We start from the raw sequence: 25,360 nt of genomic DNA, 5'->3' as shown, positions 1-25,360 counted from the left end.
CGCAAAGCTGAGGAAAGGGGCAGCGCCACGGCCCCGGCCCCGGGAACGCAAGTCCGGCGGGGATGGGGTATGGGTGTCTTCTCCTGCAATAAACATCTCACCGGGTGGAAGTAACCGTCTGCTGTGTGGTTGCTTTAGCACCTGACCTGGGATAAGGCTGCCATACACAACCGAAAGCAACAGTCAGAGCTTCTAAAAGGGTGTTGTTCTTCCTGTGCTGTGGCGCTGGGGAAGGCTGTAGGGCCCGTACTTCACACAGGGCAGTGGTTCTGCTAAAAGCACACACAATAAGCTTAATGCCATGCACACCAAGAAACCAGTGCTGAAAATATGGACAGAGCTAAAGAACAGTTACCAAACCTTAGCAGAGAGCCAGCTGCTGTGCAATCGAACAGAAGGCCAAGCAAAGGTAACGCATTACTGCTGTGGCCTGAGGGGAATAAAAAAAAGGGGCCTTTGCTATGACCTGTGAGAACTCCGCAAGATAAAGCAGAAACTATGAACTATATGCTCTCCAAGCAATTATTGGTAAGAAAAGAATATACTTAAAGTGGGATCAAATATTACCTGTGTCTTAACATTAAGCTTTATTCTCAGTTTAAATACCTTTAAAATTAAAAAGGATAAATAACTTAATAAAAGCATGATGGAGCACAAATTGTAAACTACATCTGCATTAACACCAACTCCTACAGGCTAAACCAATTTAATATGACTCAGCTTTACCTCTTTATACAGGGATAATCTGCACCCATTTATTCCAATTTACTTCACAGGGAAACACTCTTCCCAGCCTGAGAGTACAGTCTATTGTAGGCTCATAGTATATTGTTGGGGTTTCGCTCAGTTTGGGATTGTTGAGTTGTTCTTCCATAACCGGCTGAGAGAAGAGTGACACCAGGGACGGCTTTTTCATGTAGAATCGTCTGATGCAACCAAGAGTTTCCAGACCCTGCAGAAAAATTCACGTATTTTAGCTTGAGCAGTTACATGCACTGAATCTCAGAAACGTTAGACAATTGATACTGAAAGCGGCTTCACTTCTCCCCCTCAGGAGACCACGGGGATGGCAAAGATTACAGCACAACAAAGCCAGTTCATATAGCTGGATATGTGCTCATTTATTGCTTTTCAGCACGGTGGTTGACAGCTGGCTACTGACACAGAACACGTGTTCAGCAACAGACCTCAACATTTAGGACCAGTTACAAATAGTTTAAGGCTGCTATAGATGTAAGTCCCAGACTTCTGCGTCAGTTCTCGCTAAGGGGTTAGCATTCATTCCCATAGCAACACCCAGCGAGGCAATTTGTGTGGTCTATTTGCTGAAAACATCTGGTGCGTATTCAGTCATCTTATATAGGTATTCATTTAGATTTACTACTATTTGGCATATTACAGATATAAGCTCTGGCTATGGCTTCAAAACCGGTTCTTACCAAATTTTTTGGTAGAGAAGTTAGATTCAAGTTCTCCAGTCTTTAAAATGTACAGGAAATCACCTGATTTTGTGGATTTGAATTAAAATCGCCTAGGAATCTGTATTGCCCTCCCACATGTGCACGCCTCGCCACTCTACACTCTGTACTGCAGTCTTAAACCTGTCCCCTGATCCCAGCTACCCTCTTGGCAGTGGTGCTGCGGCACAGGACATACGGACAAGCTGTGCCGCAACACCTAGGAAACAGGATGGTTGCTCAGCGCCCCATCAGAAATACACACAACTTGCATGGTTACCAAAATGCATGAGCCTTTGGACAGACGCGTGGCATACGTACACTGGAATATTACTTTCCAGGATTTACTGTAGAGGAAGTCATGCTTATGGGAAGGACTGCAATATTACTGCCATACTTAAGATTCTGAATCCTTATAATGGGAAAAAAAAAATAAATCAAGGTTTCATTTGCAAAGTAGCAGTGGTGGCAATCAAAGTTCAAGATGTGGGCGGAAAAAAAAATATGAGAAACTCAAATTTTCTCACCATGTATTGTTTTACAATTAAGGATGCATGCCTTTAAGCAGGTCTGTGAGGACAGAAGGTCTTATTTACAGTATTGTCTAGCACAGACAAATTTCAGTCTGATCCTTATGTCAAAGACTACCCATCTGAAAGGTATACAAGGAAAAAATTAAGATAAACTCTATGGTGATTAACACTGCATTAAACAGTCCAACTTAATCTTCCACAGTGACAAGCCACCACTCTGCAGTAACCAAGTTGAATTTCAACTGCGTCTACATCCATTTCAGAAGCAAGCTCAAATTTTAAAATCAGTAATACGGTAATTTCAGGGACAGGTAAAGCAGGCTTCCTTCCTTCCTCACTGTGAGCAGAAACTTGCTCTGACTTTGGTTAATCTACACTAAGGGGAGAAGATTGTTTTTCACGGTTCATTCGCAGTCCCATTTTCCTGGGACTTCCAGCAAAGTAGTCACTGACATGGAAGCTGAACCAGATTAAAGTTCACAGAGCTGATGATTCACGTACCTGCAGTATCTCTAAGACGGCAACAGGCTGCAGCACCCCCATGTAATGCTGCAACAGCATGTCTTCCGTTACGCCTGGCTTTGTCATGATGTGATAGAGCACAGCTTCCATCATCCCCTTACACACAGGTTTATTCAGATTCCCATCCACAATCCTCCACGGTCTCCCAATGAAGCAGACATTCTCGCAGGCCCTGCAAAAGACAATTTAAGTTCAGCTCTGTCAGGAATTATTCTTCTAGCTAGATTTCGCATCATCATAATTTCTGCGTAATAGAGATTCTTACTACATCCACTGCCAGTGTTTGCTCACATGCTAGGTGTAAATTCTGCAGCTGCTCTGAGCAGAGACTGGTGCTAATCTACTAGGGAGTTCCACAGACCTAAAGTATTTCACACTTAGGTGTTCACCACCCGAGAAGCACTTTTAACACCATTACACCACCCAACAGTTACCTTGAGTCTTGATGACCAAGAAATCTTTCTTTGTTACTAGCTCTAATATCCTCCAAAAGTTATCCAAGACCTGCTTCAATCTGAAACATGCAGCAACAGTGCTCAGATAGGAAAGAAAGTCCTCACTTTCAGGATTTTGGAGTCAAAAGACAGACCCTGCATGGAAATTCATATTTCCCATACTGCAGTTTCCGGGCATGTGGAAGCTGAGACTTTCTGGCACTGGACTTATTTGTGAAATTAAATCAGTTTTGTTCCTCTGATATTTAGAGCTAGTTGGTTTTGGGGAAAAAACATGTATCAGAGAAATTTTTTCAGCATGCACACGAGCACAAGTAATACTAACAAAAACAATGGAGGAAAACATGGGGTTTCTCCATCATCAATGCTCACTGCCCATCAGAGCATAAAACTTAAGGTTTCCAAATCATTTGCTTCCAAATATTATTTTGGTAGGGCTAAGCGTTCAGTTATTCTGCAGACATCTCTGTTACTCACCGGTCCCTGGCTGCCTGGGATACCTCTGTCATAGAACTTCCTGGAAAGAAAAGAACAGACAGGTTTTAATTAACCCAAACTCTTTATCTAGTGGAAGGAAAGTAAAAGGTGGTTAAGCTGTAAAAGGCAACAGCTTATGCTAGGAAAAAAAACCAAACAAACCCACAAGCAAACTACACCACGTGCTGTTCTCAGTTGCACAGGGAGCTCTGTTTCCACTCTGGCTGCCTTTACCTGCCTGCCGCATACTCTTCCTTCCCACACCTCTTCTTGCAACCACATCTGTCTACTCCAACCACACTTTTTGTGGTTCCATTCCCAAATCACAGCAAGAAGTCTGATTACTAGAAGTCTGATGACACGGCTGTACAACAGGTAATTCTACGGACTGAAAGAACGGAGTTTCACACATAGAGCTACGCAGGGTCTCAGCTTGCAAGCCCTCACAGAGGTTTAACTTAACGCTCCTGGTAATCATACCGACATTGAGCAGAAGTCTGAGTAGCTCTAGACTTGAGAATGTAAACTCAAGATTTCAGCAGGGTTCAGTTTCAAAGTGAAGGTTGTCTCTGCAACTTCCATTATGCATTATGTCATGGGTTTTAACTACACAATTACCAAGTGTGGGTATTTCTACCACACCCAGAGGCTAACAGCTTTGGCTTAAGCACATGTAAACCCTTCAGCTGGCCTTCATCAGTAAAACCAGTAAGAACTCTATGCTTGATAACATAACTCCTATTTTTTCCCTCCTGAGTTACAAACAAGTAGAGGAAGTTAAATCGAAAACAGTACTTTAGTAGTTTCATGTTAAGAACTGCTGAAGTCTACGCTGTTTAGACAGCCCTGAGTCCATTTCCTGCAGAAAGGCTCCAAATAAACAATGTCAAGCTCTAAGATGCTACAGATCACTCTGCACCGATTCACATGGCAGTCTGCAGCTCTAAACGTGGGTAACGGCACATCTTGGCAAAATACCACACAAGCAGTTAGCTTGTGATTCAATCTGAAATCAGAGCTGATAAAAACAAAATAAAATTCCTAACAACCTACTTCATGTAAAGTTTGGCAAGAACTACTAGCTATTAAAAAAAAGAAAACGGACAGTAAAAAGGAAATGAAAGTGAAGTCAAATTGGGTTACAAACGAGGCTATTAATCTCTCTGGCATGTGCTGCTTTCTGGTGAATGGTTTAATGACTTCACAACTTTCAGTCATGGGCATTCTAGTTAAACGTACACCAGTAGCGCCGTGTTCTAGGTTTAGAGATGTCTAGCCTTTGGACTGAAGCCAGAGATCAGAAGCTTCAGATCCAAATATGTTTTTGGAGAAGAGTAAGACATGGAAAGGAGTTTCTAAGGAAAACACATTTCTGGACTAGTCATGAACACTCCAGCAATAGGCACAGGAAGGAATCTTTGATGTATTTGAAACCTCCAAGACCTTCCAGATCAAGCAGTGTTATGCCACTTCATCTGTGAGAAATGACAACCTCTCTCTCTGGTATGGCTTCACAAAGAACCTAGTATTTGCTTATAAAATGGAGCTACCCGTTTGGGATCAACTGATGACGAGCTAGTCTCGCTACTTCTTGGATGCAGAGTACTCCTACATACCTTTAGAGACTCCTGGGTTCTCCTGTAAGTAGGAAAGGTCATCGTCCTGCTCACCGGCTGATTGTTCAAGGCTAGGGATCTGCTTGTTGTGCTCAGTGCGGAGCTCATCATTCTCTACTTCAACTTCTTTCTCCTCAGAACAAGACTGATCTTGTTCCTTGTAAGTGTCCACATTCACAGCATCTGAGGCACACACTGGGTGTTCAGCTAGGCGTTCTGTCGGCCCTCCCAGGGAGCCTGTATCTTCATCCATGATTAAAGCTTCCTCCGTTGTAACAGGATCAGTAATGCCTGCATCAAAGTTATTTTCATTTGCACTTTTCAGACCGCTCTGTGAACCCTGGCAGAGTTGACTGCCATCTTGAAGGACATCATTTTGAGTCTTACATCTCTTCCTTGGGGGTTCTTCGTCACTGACAGGTTGTGTGTCTTTGCCCAGGTGCTCCTCCTCTCTGGAACATTCCTCTCCCTTTTTTGGTTCTGACAGCAGGCAATCCTGTTGCACATCTGGGAGGGTGGTGCCTACACCTTGCTGATCAGAATCATCTGGTTTATTCTTCAGACATACTGAATGTAATAGCCATGGCTTGGCAAATACTATTGCAACCAGTCTTACAGCATGGCCTCCTACTTCTAAAACCTGCTGCATTTCAATAAGGTCCTATTAAAAAACAAAACAAAATCTGTCTCAGGAGCGTTCACTGGAAAATGTCAGTTTAACCAAATATCATGGAATTGCCATCTTTAACTGGCAGCAAAGAAAGAGGAAGAGCTTAGTAGAATATTCAATTTCCTGTCCTGCTGCACTGAAGTTGAAAAGATGTTTTACCCCTTAAAACTTTTCTGAAATTACAGCACAAGACATTTTCGTTCATCTTAGTTTAAGTTAAAATGTTTATTTTGCTTCCAAAGGTGAGTGTTGGTACCTCTAGGTTTCTGAAACAGTTCAGTCCTGCCTTTGAGTGAGCACTGCTTTAATTTTTGGCCTTCCTAACTTTGAGGCAAGATTGCTATCAGGTTTTGGTATGCGACCTCTTGCCTAATATAAATAGCTTTGTTCAATTTATATTTGCTTCCTACAGCCTGGAAGATTGTCCTATTCGAGGGGCATACCAAGCATGCAAACATTAATGTACGGAAAGCAGCTGGCTGTAAAACCACCTGAATGTACTGCTCCAAGCTCCTGGTGCGTTCAGGTTCCACCTCTTCATAGCTGCAGAAACGTTTGCTCAGCTCAGCTTTGCAAACTCCAAAGTGGGAAGTTGCCTCTATTGCATTGCGGATCTCCAAAACAGCAGCTACATCTCTGGGATTATAGCCATAATGTTCTGTACACTCATGAAGAAACCGATCAACCTCATAATTTTCTTCTTGGATTTTTATCAGCCTGGTAAAAGTTTCAGGGAGGCAGGAGACTCCCACAACCATGTTATCAAGCAGAGAAGAAACTGCAAAGCAAATAAAAACCAAGTGTATAAGCTGTGAAGCAGTTGTTACTGTGCACTACACCACAGAAAGAGAAGTATTCTGAGACAGATTAGAGGAGTTCTAGACTATTCCAATTAAAAACAGAGCTCAGTTTTCCACCTTCATTGCTGCAGTTTCCTTTTTTCTTTCTGCCTTACATATTTGTCTCTGAAAAGACCTGTAGAAGAGCAGCAAGCTGGTTTACAAGGGCTTACCCTCATATCAAAGTGAAGTATCGTTGAAAGATAGTGTAGATTTACTGGTATTCTCTAACACCAGGTCAGCTTAACTCTTAAATGAATGAGAGAATAATCTGTTTCATTGAAGAAGGTCAAGTGAAAAGTCTAGGGCAAGAAAATGCTATGGAGGTCTCTATTAATCGAAAAATTGGAAGCAGCTGGTCCATGGCAGAAAGCTATTGGCCAAATATGGTATAAACTACAAGTTGACAATGTCTTAGTACAATTAGTGTAACAAAGCCTCTCTGTGTTTGGAGACAGGTTCATCACTGCATAAAACTGACCCCCACTGTACAAAGTATTCAGAATTTGAAGCAGCCTAACATCTTTTTCCACTCCCACATGATTAGAGAGTAGCTTTGGCACTGTTCTCTCCTGCTCCCCACCCTTTTATCTGCAGGCTGCCTTTACCTCATGCCTTGTGGGACACTTGTGACAGCTGCACTTTTCTGATGGCCAAGGAAAAGTGAGAACAACTGTAATGAGCCGTCAGCTCAGGAGACCTGGAGGGCACGTCTGGCAGCAGAGATATGAGAGAGAATTTCTATTTTACCTCTACCACAACAGCAGTGGCAATGGACAGGGACAGCACTTGACCTTCCAACTGAAGAGCTAAACAATGAAAGGCTTTCCTGGAAACATTTGCATTACAGCTGAAAGGAAGATGCTGATAAATTGCAAATATTCAAGCTCTAAATATTATCAAAATGTTTAAATTGCTGTAGGTAAAAGGCCAGAGACTGGACACCACTATTTCAGGCACTTGCATGAGACAAGTAAATGTGAATTTCCATTCAAGGAGCTCTGAAAGATTTTTTCTCTTTACAGAAGAGAAAACCTGGGTGTGACATAATACAGAATTTTAAGTTACAGAAGGGACTGAAAAAAAAAAACTCCTGGAGAAGGGATAACAGAGCAGAAGACACACTTCCTCTTTGGATTAATAGTTTCACACAACATGAAATACAAGTAAGGACTTGTTACCAAGAAAAGGTGCCTCTGAGTCACCCACCTGTTTGTTTTAAGTCAGGAGAGGAAGCATTACAAGGCAAACTGCATGTGTCATGAAAAAAGAATGCTCCTATTAAGACGCCTTGTTCAAATCAGTTCCTCAGCTAATGAGTTCATTATCTTTCCTGCTCCAACCCATTTCTGTGCAAGCTAGGCCAAACAGAAACTAACCTGGAGAGCTGAGTCTTCCTGGAACTGGTGTACATCGCAGCTTAACCTTCACCTGGCAGGAATTGACCACAATATTGTCACTGGGGCTCAGATTGCGCGTGCTGACAATTCCAGGGGCATAGTAGCCTCTCATCAGTAAGTAATTGGTATGAGATGCTTGACGAGCTTTTACTTCTATTCTCCGTTTGCCTCCAGAGCTGTCATCTAAGTCATCATCATCGTCGTCATCATCCTCAAGTCCTTCTTTTCCCAAACTACAGCAGAGGTGTTTTGTTTGTTTGTCGGGGTTTTTTTTTCACCAAAATAAGAAAATGACTCATTACACTGAGCAGAGCAAGAACACATGCTATTCTGCATTCTAGTATTTAGTCATCAACAGCTGTGCGTATGCTGATTTAAAGTGCTGAGAACAAGTAACTACAGAAAAGAAAATACGCTAAAGGTCCCTGGAAAAGGAAACTCTCTCTTTTTTGCAAACATGTTGAAATGAACTCAAAATATCTCAGCTTACAGTGCTGAACCTCTTTGGTTCACCAGACACTTCATCATGAGGGAACATCCATCAGAGCACAAAGGCTGAAACCGTAAGGGTGCTGCAGTATAGGGCAGACAGTGTTTATTTTTAAGGGAGAAAAGGAGAAGGAAGAATTACAGACCAAAGATTTCAGTTACTTTAAAAAAGAAAAAACCCAAACCAAACAAACAACACAAAACAAACTGCAGACAGCCTCAAAGTAAAGCGAGAATAGTAGTGGCAGCCAGGATAAATTTCCCAGAAATAAACTTAGTACAACCAACGCTATTTCTTTCCAGGACACGACAAGAGCCATTATGGATAAAGGTGAAGGCTCTCAATAGCCTGATCTAACTCTGAAGTTGCCTCTGTTTTAAGCAGGTTATGCCAGAGACAACCAAAGGTTCCTTCCAACCTTAGATCTTAAGTACCTTCTCTTAAAACATATTTAAAGCCAAAAGGGAACACATCATTTGGAAAAAATAGTGTGAGTGCATAGCCAGTTGGAAAAGGGGACTCAGATGCCTGTACTCAGAAATGGGACTATTCCAAGGTCCAGTGTGTTTTTGCTCATGACCTGGGTGATAAAATAGCTTATTAAGTGTGTATAGGATCACCAAAGTGGAGAGACTGCAAGTATATGAGAAGACAGGATTTAAATTCAGAACATTTCCAGCAAACTGGAGAAATAGTCTGGAAAAGAGCAGGAAGCAAGTTCACATGGACAAATATACGTTATTCATATTATAGTGGTATGTATCTGTCCCTCCACACTAAGAGGAAACAATTAATTAGGTGAAGGAAAAGAAACTTGTTAGAGTGAATCACAAGAATCATAGGCCATACATGAATCACCGCACTGGGGGGTTTTGGCTACCCTTTTTTTTTTTTGGCAAGACCACGGCCATTCATCATCTTGGGATGTATTAGCAGGCATATCACCTACATAACATGATGTAATTGGCACAGACCTGCCAGCAAGAGCATGGCATTTGTTTTTTGATATTACAGTTCAGTGCAGAGGAAAATAATGAGAAAGACAGAGATCTGGATAACACGAATAACATACCAAAAACACAAGTAAAGGAACTGAAGCTGCTCATTTTAAAGAATAGCATATTATGGGATGAGGACTATGATAACAATCTTCAAACAGGTAATTAAGCTGCTCTAATGAGAAAGACGACAAAGTATTTTCCACATATACATACCACAGGCAGCAACAGGTTAAACTAGAGTAAAGGATTTTAGTTGCATTCTAAGAAAACACATAATGATTGTAAGGATAATCATTCATAGGATTAGACTGCCAAGGGAGAGAGTTTCAATTTCAGTGGTATGCAATTACTAGAGGCTTAAAAATAAAAATAAAAAAAATCGGAGAGGAGACAATACACAGAACCAGTATTGTGGAGACAGGTTTCATTGATAAAGCTGAAACCTTGTGACTAATCCTTCTTAGTCTGAAATGGGAAGGTACAACGTCGATGCAAATGCTTATCTAGCACATGTTGCGCTCCTTCCCACATTAGCTGCGATGGCAATGAAGTGCCTAGCAATTTAATATGTGAAGACAAATGCAGTCTAAGGCTATAATGACAGGCACTAAGTAACGTGCCATTAAGTCTTCAGAATGTTCCCTCAGAAATAAAAATCTAAACTATCACAGTAAAACATGCCACAATACAGTGCAGAAAATGTTAATATGCCTGTCCGATTTCATTCAAGTTACCCCAAAACTGTATTTACTAACAGAAATAACAGTTTTTACCTTTTTATCACTTCATTTTCCACCATAGTGCTGTCTACCACAACTATCTGCTCTGGGATTCTCACATTCACAGACACAAGTCCCAGGGAGAACAGGGAAAGCATCGCCACACACTGGCCACCAGGTCCATCCATAGGAAATGCAATCATGCCTTCTGATGCTTTGTTTTCTTGATCTTTAAATGAGAAGTTATCTGGCTGGTCTGATTTTTCAGCATCCTTGAGCTTCTCGAGGAACTGAAAGGACTCTGTACAAATTGTACTGGGAAATCGCCACGTAAAAACTCTGGACAAAAAGACAAATTCAAAGAAGTACAAATCTTTCGCAGTCTGTTCTTACTGTATATGAATTTTAAATCCGTGGTAACACAGAGCAGCCAAGTAGTTGAAGTTCCATGCTACAGCTAGTGACCAAGTACCTCCGACATCCAGAGCTTTGGTGCTACCTCTCCTCTCCATGTGTCTTTGTAAAGGCTTGCCCAGCAAACTTGGCTCTACTCCCTGTACAGCCCTAATTGCTAACTGAATAAAGGGCTAACATACAGAGATGTTACCTTCATCTCTTCAGCTTCAGGTTCTTTGCTCTAGATACTTGACGTGTATTCTCTCCTCCATGTCAAAAGCATGCCTGGGTAGATTCTTTTATTTGCTCAAACATAAAGAGTGACCTTTCTGACACCCACCTGTAGTAACTCTGAGACAGCTGATAGGACATGGGTACAAAAGGCAAAGCCCGGCTTTTCTTTGGACCCAATGTGTGGTTTACTCGACGGCGATTGACCAAGCTTCTCTTCTGACAGTCTAGGAAAGCCTTCACAAGAATGTCATCCTGGTACTCCTGGTACAAACGAAATGTCTGCAAAAAAAAAACCCCGTTCAATGTAGAAGGCAGTGTTAGCTCTGAATCCACTGTTAGACTCATCTCACTGAGGTTTACATTAAGTAAATGAATATGAAGCTACAAGCCAGAATGTAAATGATACATATAAATTTACTTAACTATACTATTCTATTCCTTTTATGGGCTTCCAGGCTTTCCACAGTAAATGCCAATTAAATTAACTAAGTACTATAGAACACTTAATATTCAAAATGGAATCAGGCTCTCACTAGAATTATACATCTAAAAAATGCTCATCTGCAATACATTTTGGTAGATTCTTCCCGTCATTTTACCAGGAACACTGGCTTCTATGAGCTTGGCTTTCTAGGCTCCGCTCTTGCCTGCTGATGAGATACCAAACTCCCTTTGAACTTCTAACTTTATTTAAGTGCCTGACTGATAGATGATATATTTTTGTGATCCCCAACACTGAAGGAGAGGCTCCCCAACACCAGTGTCAGCTGGATATTAGGACTGTCTTTGTGAAGCCTCCTCGAGAGCATAATTCCAACTGCTCAAGTGGACACTAAATCATGACACAGTTTGGCCCAATGGAAGGGATGTGGAGTTTATTTCATATGGTTTTTGGGGATGGCTTCAACCTCACATCTTGCAATCTCATCCTCAGAGAGAAAAGCAACGTACTGAAAATCTGCCTGGAACATATAATTTCCTAAAAGCAGAAGGGAATAATCCCCACAGAATGGATATGAATCTAAGGTTCTGTGTTTCTTTTCTCCCATTTGAAAAAGGCATATATCAAAGTAGGAAGAAGAAACTCTTTAGGGTTGCATGACCATGCATAGATGTGGCACTTCGGGACATGGTTTAGTGGTGGACTTGACAGTACTATGTTTATAGCTGGACTCAATGATCTTAAAGGTCTTTTCCAACCTAAATGATTTTATGACTCTATGACCAGTAGTTTGGTCCGCATGCTGTACCTGAAATGACTGGCAAGATTTCATCTGGTTATCCGAGAGTGCCAATGTGCTCTGAATCAGATTCTGTAGCACTAGAAAATGAATATCGTAGACACTGAAAGAAAAAAAGAAGGAAAAAAAAAAAGGGTCTATTCATGGTGATTTTTGAGCATGAGGTACCCAACTATTAAACTAGCACAAAAATATACAAACTCAATCACCTGCTGCTGAAATAGATGCATAAAGGCATGAGATCACTACAGCTGAGTTTCATTCACATAAAACAGCCTGTTACATTTTCCCTGACCTTCCACTCTGAATTTTTGGGTCAGTCCAGATAATCTGACACAAAACAAAGTTCTCTTTGATAACGTCACCTCCTCTTAAGATATAGCACCCACATAGGAAACATGCTGTTGTCCTAGTGATAACAGATCAGCATGTTGAGAAGGTCGTTGCTGCTCTCATTTTATTTATCAAATCTATAACCTATATCAGAGGTTCCTACAGCCTTGTGAAAGTATTTTTCTCTTAATAAATTTATACACTGCAACAAACAGATGAAAAACGTACTGAATTAGAAGACGATATATATGACTTTCACAGCTGTGAGGGCTGACATAACCTTGGAGTGCTAATGGGGAAAAAATAGTCCTACTGCTACTCACCTGCTTAGATTATCCTCTTTTGTGTTTTGATTTGTGTCTTCTCCAATTGCCAAAACTCGAAATCTAGTTAAGGGAAGGGAAAGGAAAACAATGAAACAAAAGCAACATTCTGTGACTTTATATCAACCATAAAACCCAGAGGCTGCCAAGCGCAACTGCTAACAAGGCAAATGTTGAAACAGCGTGGGGCTACTATCTGCCCCAGCAGCCCTGTTAGAGTCGGGACGACTTTGGACCTGTCCAGGTGAATCTCCCGCACTCCACTAAGACATCTGTTGACAAGGAGATAACACACATGGACGGGAGACAGTACAGAACTGTATAGATTTGCTATTCTATCGAGGTTTTGGATTTCCAGTTACCATCGGCAGCACTTTTGATGTAATATACTCCTCTTCCCGAAGAAAATTTACAAAGGTGCTGAATTTGTTATCAGAAAATGGTTTGAGACCCAAATTTTCACACTTCTCTCCAAGTGTTACTCATTGCGAAAAAGCTTAACAATCTGGGGTTGGAGAATGCTATGCAAGGCTGAACATTCTTCTCTTATCAACACTTCTAGCAGCTCTGAAATGATTTAGCTGAGCAACCAGCTACAAATTGTGATACAAAATGGGGCCAGTTAACCTGGAAAATGGTAAAGGGAAGCCTTCTACTGCATTAAAATGTTACGCCTGAGTACCAACGTCTCTTAATAGCAAAGCTGAGGATTTGACAATTTATGAAAATCTGACATTGTGAGTTTCTGGTTAACGGTCTTATTTAGCAAAATGGGAATGGTTTAAAAGAAGCAAACTTGTGCGAATAACTGAAAATCAGTTATATGTATTTAGGAAGTATGGATTTGAAAGAAACGTTGCTTCTTGTATTTACTGAAAACTCTTAGCATCGAAAGAAGTTAAGTAATGGAGGGTGTAAATCATGCATAGCAGAGGAGGTCTACTCTGAATTGCCCTCCTCTCTCACTGTCTCAGCCCATGTGCAGAGTCAAAAGCACCATAACTAAAATACCTGGAAAAGAGTTCCTGAAGAGTATCAGGAATCTCAAGTTTGGGATTCCCCAGGGTTGAACTGAATTTCTCTTTCAGTCTTTGCACAAACTCTTTAAACTCCTTTGCACAAACCTTAGAAAAGAAGAGATAGAAATGTTATCAACCTCAATTTCTTAGAGTGGGAAAAGACTCTCTACTTTTAAAGCGTTCATGGAAAATTCTAGTAGAAATCACTGGTTTTGAATTATCAAGTCAGAAACAGCACAACAGACAAGAGAACGCATCAAAAAAGCTCTGTGGAGGTTGTGTTTGCTGATTTACTTAACAGTTTCAGGTTCCGTCTGTAATCACGCTCACAGCTACAAACAACCCACCATGAACATATGTTCTAAAAACAATTACACTGAATTAACAGCATGAGATCTCTTGCTAGAGCTTTATTTAAGCTTCTGCCTAAGTCTTTTTTTCTCTTCATACCCTTCAGGCTTTATCACGTTCTCTGTTAACTCTGTACAATCATGGCTTGGAAGACACCTGTTACATGAGAGGAACAGTCCTCTATCTTTCTGAAAAGAAGTTTTTATTTGCTTCCAAAGACACACTTTGGGGATGGGGACACATGCATTTATTTCAGCAACGTCTCATCAGTGAACAACAACTACTCTCCATTTCAACAAACATGAATCTAACAACAGAACTGATTGGGATTTTCTGACAATAATATGAATTGTCATTCCTGGATAAAAACATAGAAAAATCTTGCCATGACATTGTCCCAGTTCTGAAAGTTTTCAAATTCAAAATGGAATTGTTTGCACTGAAAACATAAACAAATTTTCAGTTTGAAATTGTGGTTAATTTGAGCCATAAAAAGCTCAAAAGTTAAATAAAATCTTTTGACTGATCAAATCAAGGCTTCTGTCATAAATCTGCTTACATTCCTGCACTCATCCACAGAAGCTAAGGCAATATTTTGACATGGAACCAGAATAAAAAATACAAAATCAGAGCAAAAATGTTTTCTTGCTTAGATAACAAGGAGGCTGAGAGGATTAAAAAACAAAAAAATTAAAATTCAGTGCATATAGATGCTCAGTCATGGACGTTTATAAACAAGCACATTGAAAAAACAAAAATTTTTGTTGCACAGCAGTGCTGTTTATGTGCCTTTGGAAAGCTGCCTGTGCCCACTTTACTCCCAAAACAACGATGCTGCATTTTTACGATGATGCTATTTTTAAAATAGCTAAGGGTACAAGGGACAGATAAGATAGGAAATCACAGCAAGTACCCAGTAATCCAAACAGCATAAGGTACTCTATGACCTTTTAGAATACTTCCCTCCTACCTGTGGATCTTCATAATTATTTTCTCTATTCATGATATCTTCAATGAGGGCTTTATCTTGGTAAACCTCAGCAAGGCAAATTCTGCAACAGATACAATTGAAGATGTTGAAATTTTCCAAATTCAATACAGATTTGATAGCACCAGGGTATAAATTTCAACCTTTTGGTAAGCCACATGAAACAAGACAAAAATGTAGGAGGACCATACCCCTTCATTTAATTTCAGGAGAATTTAGCCTATACCTAGAACACAGAAACTTTCTTACTTATAGTTAAGATACGTCTGTGGATTTCTGACAATATAACGAGCTCTTCGTCCAACAGAATGAGAAGTTTTATCGAGGGACTCCTCGAAGCTGGCATGCATGATATCCCGAACTACTTGCCACGGAACAAAGGGCCTTTTTACCTGTGTGAAAAACAAATGTTTGGAATTAAACTGCAGCTTTTACATACACAAATGATGGTTAGAACCAGGATGAATTCCTAGGACTGATGAAATGTGTGTTCAGTATATAGGACCTCTATTTCCTGCGTCTATTGAATACCTTTGCATTTAGTACATGACTAGCAATTCGGCACAGCATGAGCAGACTGTCTTCTTGCACCGTCCAAGTGACACGCAGACGTGTCATTCTCTGCAGGGCACTCTGGTCAGCTTCATCGTGGTAGCGGAGTCTTTTGCTTTTTTCTACAGAATCCTCTTCTAACAAATCCAGGAAAAACAAAACAAAACAAAAACCAGACAGTTATCTCAGCACTACGTGTCCTGATTAATTCAAACGTCTACGACAGGCAGTATCAGCACCAATTGGAGTTTGTAAGAATGAAAGACAAAAGCAGAGAAGGACATAGCAGTTCAGAAAGTGAAATGCATTAATACCTCTCCCAGGAATAAGAAAACAAGCATTTTAGTTAGCAAACTGACTACCTAGAGCATCATACCACAAAGAACCTTTAAGCCAGCTATCAAGAGTTGATGGTGAATTGCAAGGAGTTGATCTGGCACAGAAACAATTAGAATTTCTTCAGTTTGTACAGTACAGTAGCACAATCAAGATTCACACACAGGCACAGTTACAGCACGCTGCTGTTTTTCTCCAGAGCTAGTGTACAGCCCCACGACATCTGAACCTCTTCACTGAAAGAGGCAACCCAGAGATGGCCAGCAAATTTCCATTTCCCACACTATGCAACAGTCCCATCAGCTTTTCTAAAGCAACTTACAGCAGGCCTATGCATTAAAAAGAATGCTGCTTTTTCCTGATGTGTTAGTTACCTTTCTTTTTTTTCTTTGTCTTCTTTCCAGTGTCTTTCCTAAGCCTCTTCCTCTTTTGGCTTTTTCCCCCTCTCACTCGTTTGGTTCGATCCTGGGTTGGTTCTTTACTTATTTCAATGCATTCCTCTTTCTGGTAAAGTGACTTGGATCCTACCTTTGTTTCTCCCAAAATATTAATTTTGTTACCTAAAATGACATATATTTACAGTAGTGCAGATTTACAGCAATTGTATTCTACAATATTAAGGTATAAAGAGGAAATGCCAAAGTTTCAGTATATTAAAAGACAGGTGTCCTCTCAGACTTGCCCTTTGTTAGGTGTGTCATTTCATGCCACTTCTCAGCAGCTCACAGAATAAAATCCCACACAAATGAGGAATCGTCAAGTAATTACTAAGTCTAGCATACAGCGCACAACACAAGGGAACCGATTTGAGGTTTTATCTTCAACCTAAAGTATTTCCTCCTCCTTAGCTTAAATGTTAGGCTATGCAATTTTAACAGTGCCTAGTTGTACAAAACATTGGTCCCTTTAGACTTTCTGCAAACCGCACATCAGAATTACAAAGGATAAAAATTATTGTTCTATAGGAAATTATTTACATATCTACTTTACTGCCTCAGAAGCATCCTAGATCATTGTAAGGAGACAGGAACAACCCATGTCATCAATACTGGATGAAAAAATTATTGTTCCATATATCCAGAAATAGAGAAGGAAATTATTTATCTATTTTAATGCCTCAGTAGCATCCAGGATTACTCCAAGGAGACAGGAATAGCCCACATCTTCCACATGGGGTTTCACAAAGACAGTAACAGCTACAATACAGTTACAGACCCCACCACCAGCATCACCACCTTACCTCCAGTACTGAGTGGAAGGGGGTGTTTTGTTAAGAAGGTTTGGAGTCTCACTGTCAGTCCGTTTTCAGAAACTGTACTTTCCTAGGACAACACAGCTTTAAAAAAGGTGATATGCAAAAGGAGTGCACTGCGTTTAACAACACTATACGTTATATCCTTTCAGTAGTATCAGAAATAGATTTTCGGTATAAAGGAAAGATCCCTGGCTACAACGAAGAATTCATTTGTCTTATTACTACCACATATTTGAATGGCTCTCGAGCTTTTCTTAAATCATACTGTAATGACCACTTGATTACGAAGAGCAGAACTTCAGCAAATCTCAAGTTTAGAAGAAGTCATCACTAGAAAAGAAATGCTTGATTGCTACAGAGGCTGAGCAGAATTTTTTATAAAACAGTATTTTTTCAAAGCATTTTACATTCCAAAGGAACTTCTAAAAAGCACAAAACCAAAATGCAAACACAAACATTGAGTAAATGCCTCCTACATCATATTCTATCCATCTTAAATCTGAGGTCGAACTGATTGCAACGTATTAGGAGTTTTGCCATTTTTAGCAAAACCCATTTCTCTTGTGTGGAATTCATTGGTGATAGAAGTTGGTCACAGAAGCGGAGAGGAAAACAGACTGAAGAACTGCTGGAGCTCCACTTAATGCTGAACAACTAGGTGAACAGAACAGCAGATGAAATTAAGAGTGAAATGATCCTGCCCGAGGGAAAAAAACAAGCAACTCTAATTTTACATATACACCGATAGGCACTAATTTGACCACTACTTAGGGTAGGGTAATTACAGCCAGCTCTGTGAAAGCACCTGTTCAATGCTTGGTAATGGTCAAAAAGCAAAGCAAATGTAAGGAATTCTCAGGAAAGGAAAGCAATGCTATGCAGCCATAAAAAACTCATGGTTCGCTACAGCCTGAAAGCACTATGTGATTTTATTTCCACCTTACAAAGGATACAGTAGAACTAGAAGAGGCTGAAAAAAAGGCAACGAGAATGATTAAAGGCAGAACAGGTTCCATGCTGGGAATAGTTCAGTAACCCAGTAGATGCTAGTGTTTAAAAAAAAGAGAGATGATAATAGGAAACACGAGAGAGATTTACAAAATCAAGTGAAAGAGAGAGTAATGGAGAATGGTATTTTTCACAGCTTCCCCCAGTACTACAATTATTAGGGAGCTGAAACCATCAAAAGGAAGTGGTGACACATAACAGGACTTTGAAACACTGCTACATGAGGATGTTGATACTAAAGATTTACATGTGTCCAAAAAACAATCGGACAAATTAATGCTAGGAGAAAAACCTATTAGTCACTTTGAAACATCATCCTCAGGTTTAGAATGGCCTTGAGCTAAACTTGCAGACAGCTGGGAGAATATTCTAGGAAATACCACCACACAACTCCCTTGCTCTTACAACCTTCCCTACAAATCTTTTATTGGCAACCATCAGAGACAGGACTGGATGGCCATTCTTATTTGCCTATGTTGGGCTCCCCAGTAATTTGTTTTTCCTGTGTGTATTTCCTTGTTCTGGATGTTTCAGTTTTCACCTGACAACTTCCACATTCCAGAAAGGCAAGAGGTACCACTAAGTAATCCAAATTGTTTGCTTAATAAAGTATTTCTCCTTTGGTTGAATAAACTATCAAATTCAATTCAGATAAAATTTACATCCAATTCTTTCATTCACTTCAGCACCAAGATCTACCACATTTGGCATTCACTTCTTTCCAGTGATGCAAAGCCTTACTGAGACACATGACTGAGAAAGCATGCAAGCAGTAAGATTTTGCTATCAGCATCTCAACCTTAACAATATTAAAATTTGGAAAAGTCATTACAGTATATAAATTTTAAAATACCCACCTTCCTAGTCTTATTGATGATGTAGCTTGTCCAGATCCAATTGCGTTTTAGATGCCCATAAAAGCTGGAATCCAGACCTGCAGCTCCTAACCCATCTCCGGGGATAGTTCCATCATCAACCACCTCTCGGCTGCCTCTAAGAGAAAGAGTAACAAAATATACAGTAATTATTTTGTAGGGTGTCACTTCTCAGCTGCTTTTAAGGGATGTGCATGCAATGTGCAGAACTCTCCCCTCGCCCTCCCTATTTAGATAGGGTTGGGAAAGAAGAGGAGAGAGATGCTCCTTGTTCCAGAAGTAGCAGGACAACAATGCTTTTCCATTATGTTTTAATCCCTGATATTTAACAACTGTGTTTTCAGTTTAAAGACTACACCCAGAGCAACTTCATTCTTGTTAACTAAGTTCCAATGGCCTTGTTAAAGTCTGTTTTCAGCACTATTCCTCCCACAGAACTAGAGAAAATACCTGCTCAGATGAAAAACTTTCTCAGGACAACTGGGGGGAAAATCTTCCCCAGGAACTAAAGGCAATCATAACCCTTTTTCACACCAACTGTCAAGCACTGGTCTCTCCAGTTTTCTAACGAATACATTAAAGCTTGTGTAAATACACATACAAGCCAGAAAAGCAATGCATTGCAATTCTCTCCCCGGAAAGAAGATTAAACTAACAATGAATAGCATGTAATGGATGAACTGCTACCCTTCACAAACGAGCTATTTAATTATTAGTGTGGTGTTACAGCGCAGAATGAAAAATTTTTTTTTCTTCCTTATAAATACGACATTTTGCAAAAAATCATAGAGACAAACTTACTCCCTAAAAAAAGTATATAAAAAAAATCAAACAATGAATATAGTGTGGTGTTACAGCGCAGAATGAAAAAATTTTTTTTCTTCCTTATAAATACGACGTTTTGCAAAAAATCATGGAGACAAACTTACTCCCTAAAAAATGTATATATATAAAAAAAATCAAACAATGAATGAGCTTTGCGTATGCAGCAGATACAACAGCTCTGACATTCCAGTAATAACAGCAAAGAGTATTTTTGAAATCCTCTTTTGCCTTATAAAAGAGTTTTTGAAATCTACTATCAAAAAAAACTTATTTCAGTCAAGCTTTCAATAGACAACTCTTTCACTATAACATTACACCACCAATTAAATCCAAAAACTGTTTCTTGACCTTAAAGATGGTGCAGTCATCTCCAGCCTAACTGCAAGTAAACACCAGACATCCAATTTAAAAGATTTCTTACCATACAATGGAGACCATATGCGAAAGCTGACAAGTGGACTGAACAGAATTTTTTTTCTATCAGCAAGGTTCAGTGGAATTAGGCACCTTCAACTCCATTAATTTTTTTAAGATAACTTGATATATCTACTTGTAACGCTGAACTTTACTGAAAATACCTTTTAAACAGACTGTTTATTAAAACGTCATGGAATAGCGACAAAACCAAACCACAGCGCACAATACAATATAAAAAGTATAACTGGCATTCTGCATGGCTGTCACAGGTTGTAAGTATACAATCCTCTCAAGTATTCGGGTTGTGATTAGGCAGAAGATGAAGTGCTCCAGAGATCACTTCCAGATTTCAGCAGTGTACACCAATACCATATCAGAAATTAATCTGCAAACTATGTGCAGCAAATTGCAATGCAGAAGAACAGAATTCAGAATGTGACACTGGGGAGCTACTGAAGCTACAGGGTACTTGAGATACTATGATATAAAGCACAGGAACAGAGAATCTTTACATTTTTCCCTTGCATTAACTGTACTTAGGAAGCACTCCATCCCTCTCAACTTAGCTTTTCCCAAGACTCTCGCAACACACACCTGTACTACTTTGGAAGGAAATCCGAATCTGTTTTTCCCATTCCTCTAGCATAAAAACCTGCTTGATAGACAAGTTGCTTGTAAATATGATGCATAACTACACTCTTTTTAATCAGATAGACTCTGAATTACAAAGAGAAACCCCACAACGCCCAACTGAAATGCTAGTCTTAACTGCTTTTGCTATTAACATCCTCAAAACCAGAACAGTTCTTTTTGCCTGCTCTATTCAAGCAACAAAGCAAGGATGATGATGACATACGTGGTATATTCCAACATTGCACGCTTTCTTTCCAGATTGTGTTTATCCACTGCTGACTCTTGTTCCATTTCTACATCTAGCGCAGACTCCTCCTCTTGAAGATTACTTCTCTTTGAACGAGGACAGCGGACAACTCCTAGACATACAAATAGTTTTGACTACTTGCATGAGAAGCATTTTCAATCCACCCTGCTATGGCAAACTGCTGCTCCCCAAACAGTACTAACATTTTTACCACTTCCTGATAGAATATGCTACCTTCTCATAGATGCTAATGGTGTTCTAGTTAACTTCCAGTAGAAGGCACTAACTTGTCCAAAATTGTATTCAGGGCAGAAGTAATGGAAGGTCACTATCCTTTATAAAGAAAAAAATTCAGTAGTTCACTGATATTCTAGGCATCGATCACATCCTTTCAGATACTCAAATGTGGCAACAGTCCTCAAGAAATGATGCTGCAGGTTGTGACTGCTGAAACACAGTGTGAATGTTTTGCTCGTCTCACACCTTCATGCTGGGGATACATTTAGGATATAGCAGAGGAGTCATGTGATGGCTTTATAGTAACAGAACTCAAAGGTAAGAAAAAACCCGCCAGTTTCTGGCTTACTCCTGCTTTTTGGCTGCCCATGCTACAAAGACAACAGGGCAGGACTAGATCTCATGCAAGTATCTGATCTAGAGACTCAATATGAATTTAAATCCAGTACAGAGCAATTTTCCCCTCAAGGCTCAAAATGGAAAATACTTAACTGAAACACAACAAAGCTTCCATAAGCATGCAAACTGGTGAAACAATATCATTCCCATATTTGAGGGGCTAGGAATAATCCTGTTCTGACCAATATATTGCAATAATCACAAACACAATATCATTTCACCAAATGCATAAGGAGCCTTTTGCACATAACTGCTTCAATGCAAAAGAAAGACAAAATTGCAAATAGATCCTTTTCAGCTGGCTGCTTTTTTTTTTTTTCTTTTTAATGTACAGGGCAACCAGCCAAGAGAACAAAACATCGGAAGTGACAAAACAGAGCCTGCCTCAAGTTTTAGGAAAGGAGGAGGAATTGTGCTATGAACAGAATAAACAGAAAAGGTAGTAAGAAGGTACAACTATACCATACCCAACGGCGTATTAAGGCAGACACACTGCAAATCAAACCAGAAGTTTTCCACATCCTGCATGGTATTCAGAACATATAAGCGTCTCTCAAATGGGCGGCTACTTTGAGCCAGGTTATAGTGGGGGTCACAGATAGTGGTATCAACAATCACAGCATTTCTCTTCATATACACAAAGACCTGCCAAATACAGTATATTTCAGGCTGGTTGGCAAAAATCATTGAAATTGCCTAATTTACAGGCCACACAACTTAATCTAGTTTAGGACTGCTTAACATTTTCTCAGTCTTTGCTGTTTTGAGCCAGTACTCTGACAGAAGACACACCCATCCCCACTCTATTGCATTGTATTCCCAAACTTCCCTTGCCAGCGATCCAGAGATTTTGTTTCTAGATTTAGAACAGTTTCTTTTCCTTCTTGTGCACAGGATATTCCAAGTTTCCACAGAGAGTGTCTATTCCCTACAAGCTCTCATTCAGGATTTGAATAGATGTGTTTTGGGGCCTAATTATCTTTCTTATCCTCATAAAGTATATATTGGGATGGCTTTCTCCTTTGCATGTGCTCTCTATTTACAAGATGCATATGAATGTCATTATTTTACTCTGATCAGTGACTTTATTCTGTGTCAGATATCAATGCCTGACATCTTGATGGAAAAGAATGTGGCCTGCTCGTTTTTCATTAAGTGCTACCAGTCTGGAACCTCCTAGATCATTATTGTGTGCAATGTTCCAGATTATACATTTGAGTAGTGTCTTTGCAGAGAAAGAGGTAAAAATTATCTGCACAGCTTGCAATATGTCACTTGGATCTGGAGGTTTGCATATACATCTGAAACATCAGTACTTAACTATTTAAGGTTATTATGAACCCCAAATCTTGAATTTGTTTCACTGGACAAAAAACATGAAGACTAATGGCTAAATTTAAAATAAAAAATTTACCTGGTCTTTGTCTTGAAACTTCTCTGTTGGGCCAAACTGTATCAGTCCCATATAACATAATCTTTGGAGATTTTCTACCACTGAAAAGATGTATCTCCTGCAGCAATATTAGGAATATTACAATTAGCACTCATGAAAACAGTAAAAATGATACCAGAAAACATGACCATTTTCATGCAGCAACCTGAAGTTTCAGGAAACACTGCTTTTCTGAAATACTGAGTTTCAGAACTTCTGAAGTAGTATTTTTGTTTCAATGGTCAGCCTATGGAAAACACATAATATCCCAAAGCTCCAAATTTCCTTTCCTCAAATCACAAACATCATATTTTAGCCAAATACTAACTAAAATTTTGCTGGCAAAAACCAAAATTAACCAGAAATACCATAGGTAAAAATGAGTTAAACAAGGTCAGAACACCAGCATATCTGTAGACAATTTTGTGTCATAAAAAGAAGACACGAGGAAGAAAATATGACTGCTAAATATGGGCTGATAAGCATTCACATGTGTACATATAAAGAACTGGGCAATGATTCCTTGAAGTTAAGGTTGTTTGGAATTACTGCTCCAAGAAACGACTTTCAGTTGCTTATAGCTTTGGCAAAGCAAAAAGAAGAACACTTCCCATGCTGTATAGCTACTTATATGGCAAAATTCTGGAAGCTGCAGAAGTTATTCATTCAGAGAGTTTATCAAAAACTAGCTTCGCCCACATTTAACTTCACTAAGATCTAAGTTTTTCTGTACAGTTAAATGGGAACTGGCATTGGAGAAATTTGGCAGGAGTCTTCTCTGGGGCTCAGAAAGATCATTTGACAAGCCTAGAAGTACCGGAGCAAATTTGGCTGAATTTGAAGTTTTAGTGAATGGAGGGGCAAAGAGATACCTTGGTTATATGTCATACTGGTTTGCATAAACCTATCAGAGGGAGCCTGCATATTTCAGAAAATACCATAAATCCAGTTTCCCCATTACTAAGATTTAGCAAGTAATAGGTTAGGAATTGCAAACCCAAGCTGACCATGAGTCTTGGCAGCTGATTCTGCCTAGCACTATTCACTCACTAGGAACACGTCTGCAGGTATGCAAAATGTTGTATAAGTCTCCAACCATCCAAATCCATACTGTTAGCAATGATCTTTCTGAGGAAACTAATATGGTGCTGTTGACTCCACATATTCAAATCACTTTCCTTTAATGTTGCTTTCCCTTCCTCTCTTCAGTCCAATCTCAGTTTTTAAATCTCCTAGATGAGGAACGGCAACCAATGGCCAACATGCCACTGAGAGCATGAGTAGAAATTGAATAGTATGTATGAAAGGCAGGAACTGGGAAATGTGGCATCTTCTGAAAGATTTATGAAGGACAGCAACATTTAGACTCTATTAAATTCTGAATTTAGCAGCAGTCAGGAGTGTTTCATACAGAAGTAACATCCTGCTGATGAGTTATGAAGGACAGAACCGCCCAGCTCTCAAACGCTGCCTGACAGCATGCATGAATATTGTTTATTAGTTTCTTATTACCTTCCATTTGGGAGAGAAAAATAGAATTTGGCAAACCATCCTTAGAAGATTGATGATCCTTGTCTTAAGTAACCACGTCCTCTTTGACACAAACAGGAAATAACGGAGAAAAGTCAGCCACTGTTGTTTCCTCCCTAGAGCCATTTACTTTGACTCATCTGCTTACCTTTTGTAGAGGAGCTGCTGTCGGACCGACCTTGGAAGAAATCTGATCAGAATGTGCTTTTTTAGTGGATCATTTAAAAAGTCTTCCAGACCATCCACCTAGAATCATTTTAGAAGTTAATCAAAATGCAAAATGCAAAAATCCTTTAAAGCTTTGCTGCCAGAACTGTCTACTGAAATATTTTCTAAGCAAACGTTACTGCTTTTGTAAAATGCTTCAACATTATTCTTGTTAATCAACGAGGCAGAAGATTCAGTGAGATTATAAAAAGCTCTTTGCAAAATATTAGCTGAAGAATTCGCAGTATTACAGGGCTATACATATTTTTCAGTGTGGCTGTAAAAGCAACTACGACTATCAAGAACTGAAATCTCTACTCTCCAATGGCTAGTTTTGTTAAAA

General features: G+C 39.7%; 1 protein-coding gene across 1 annotated transcript in view; it reads right to left on the bottom strand.

The window, feature by feature from the left end:
- Window positions 1–730: 730 nt before the first annotated feature.
- GTF3C1 (general transcription factor IIIC, polypeptide 1, alpha 220kDa) overlaps window positions 731–25,360 on the bottom strand; it is a gene marked incomplete at its 5' end in the record, with an annotated part of 40,672 nt that continues 16,042 nt past the window's right edge. The window contains 21 exons of the mRNA XM_009709071.1: window positions 731–952; window positions 2,492–2,684; window positions 3,445–3,484; window positions 5,061–5,721; window positions 6,222–6,508; window positions 7,949–8,202; window positions 10,234–10,518; window positions 10,916–11,088; window positions 12,060–12,153; window positions 12,707–12,769; window positions 13,718–13,830; window positions 15,047–15,128; window positions 15,314–15,456; window positions 15,596–15,753; window positions 16,327–16,512; window positions 17,193–17,274; window positions 19,073–19,208; window positions 21,189–21,324; window positions 22,316–22,493; window positions 23,263–23,359; window positions 24,959–25,056. Of these exons, the coding sequence (XP_009707373.1) occupies window positions 731–952; window positions 2,492–2,684; window positions 3,445–3,484; window positions 5,061–5,721; window positions 6,222–6,508; window positions 7,949–8,202; window positions 10,234–10,518; window positions 10,916–11,088; window positions 12,060–12,153; window positions 12,707–12,769; window positions 13,718–13,830; window positions 15,047–15,128; window positions 15,314–15,456; window positions 15,596–15,753; window positions 16,327–16,512; window positions 17,193–17,274; window positions 19,073–19,208; window positions 21,189–21,324; window positions 22,316–22,493; window positions 23,263–23,359; window positions 24,959–25,056 (3,681 nt within the window). The remainder of the gene's footprint in view (window positions 953–2,491; window positions 2,685–3,444; window positions 3,485–5,060; window positions 5,722–6,221; window positions 6,509–7,948; window positions 8,203–10,233; window positions 10,519–10,915; window positions 11,089–12,059; window positions 12,154–12,706; window positions 12,770–13,717; window positions 13,831–15,046; window positions 15,129–15,313; window positions 15,457–15,595; window positions 15,754–16,326; window positions 16,513–17,192; window positions 17,275–19,072; window positions 19,209–21,188; window positions 21,325–22,315; window positions 22,494–23,262; window positions 23,360–24,958; window positions 25,057–25,360) is intronic.

This window comes from Cariama cristata, unplaced genomic scaffold (assembly GCF_000690535.1).
Source record: "Cariama cristata isolate BGI_N322 unplaced genomic scaffold, ASM69053v1 scaffold21001, whole genome shotgun sequence".
Classification (NCBI taxonomy): Eukaryota; Metazoa; Chordata; class Aves; order Cariamiformes; family Cariamidae; genus Cariama; species Cariama cristata.
Note: the sequence above shows the minus strand (reverse complement) of the source record. Positions and strands in the feature narration are given on the sequence as shown.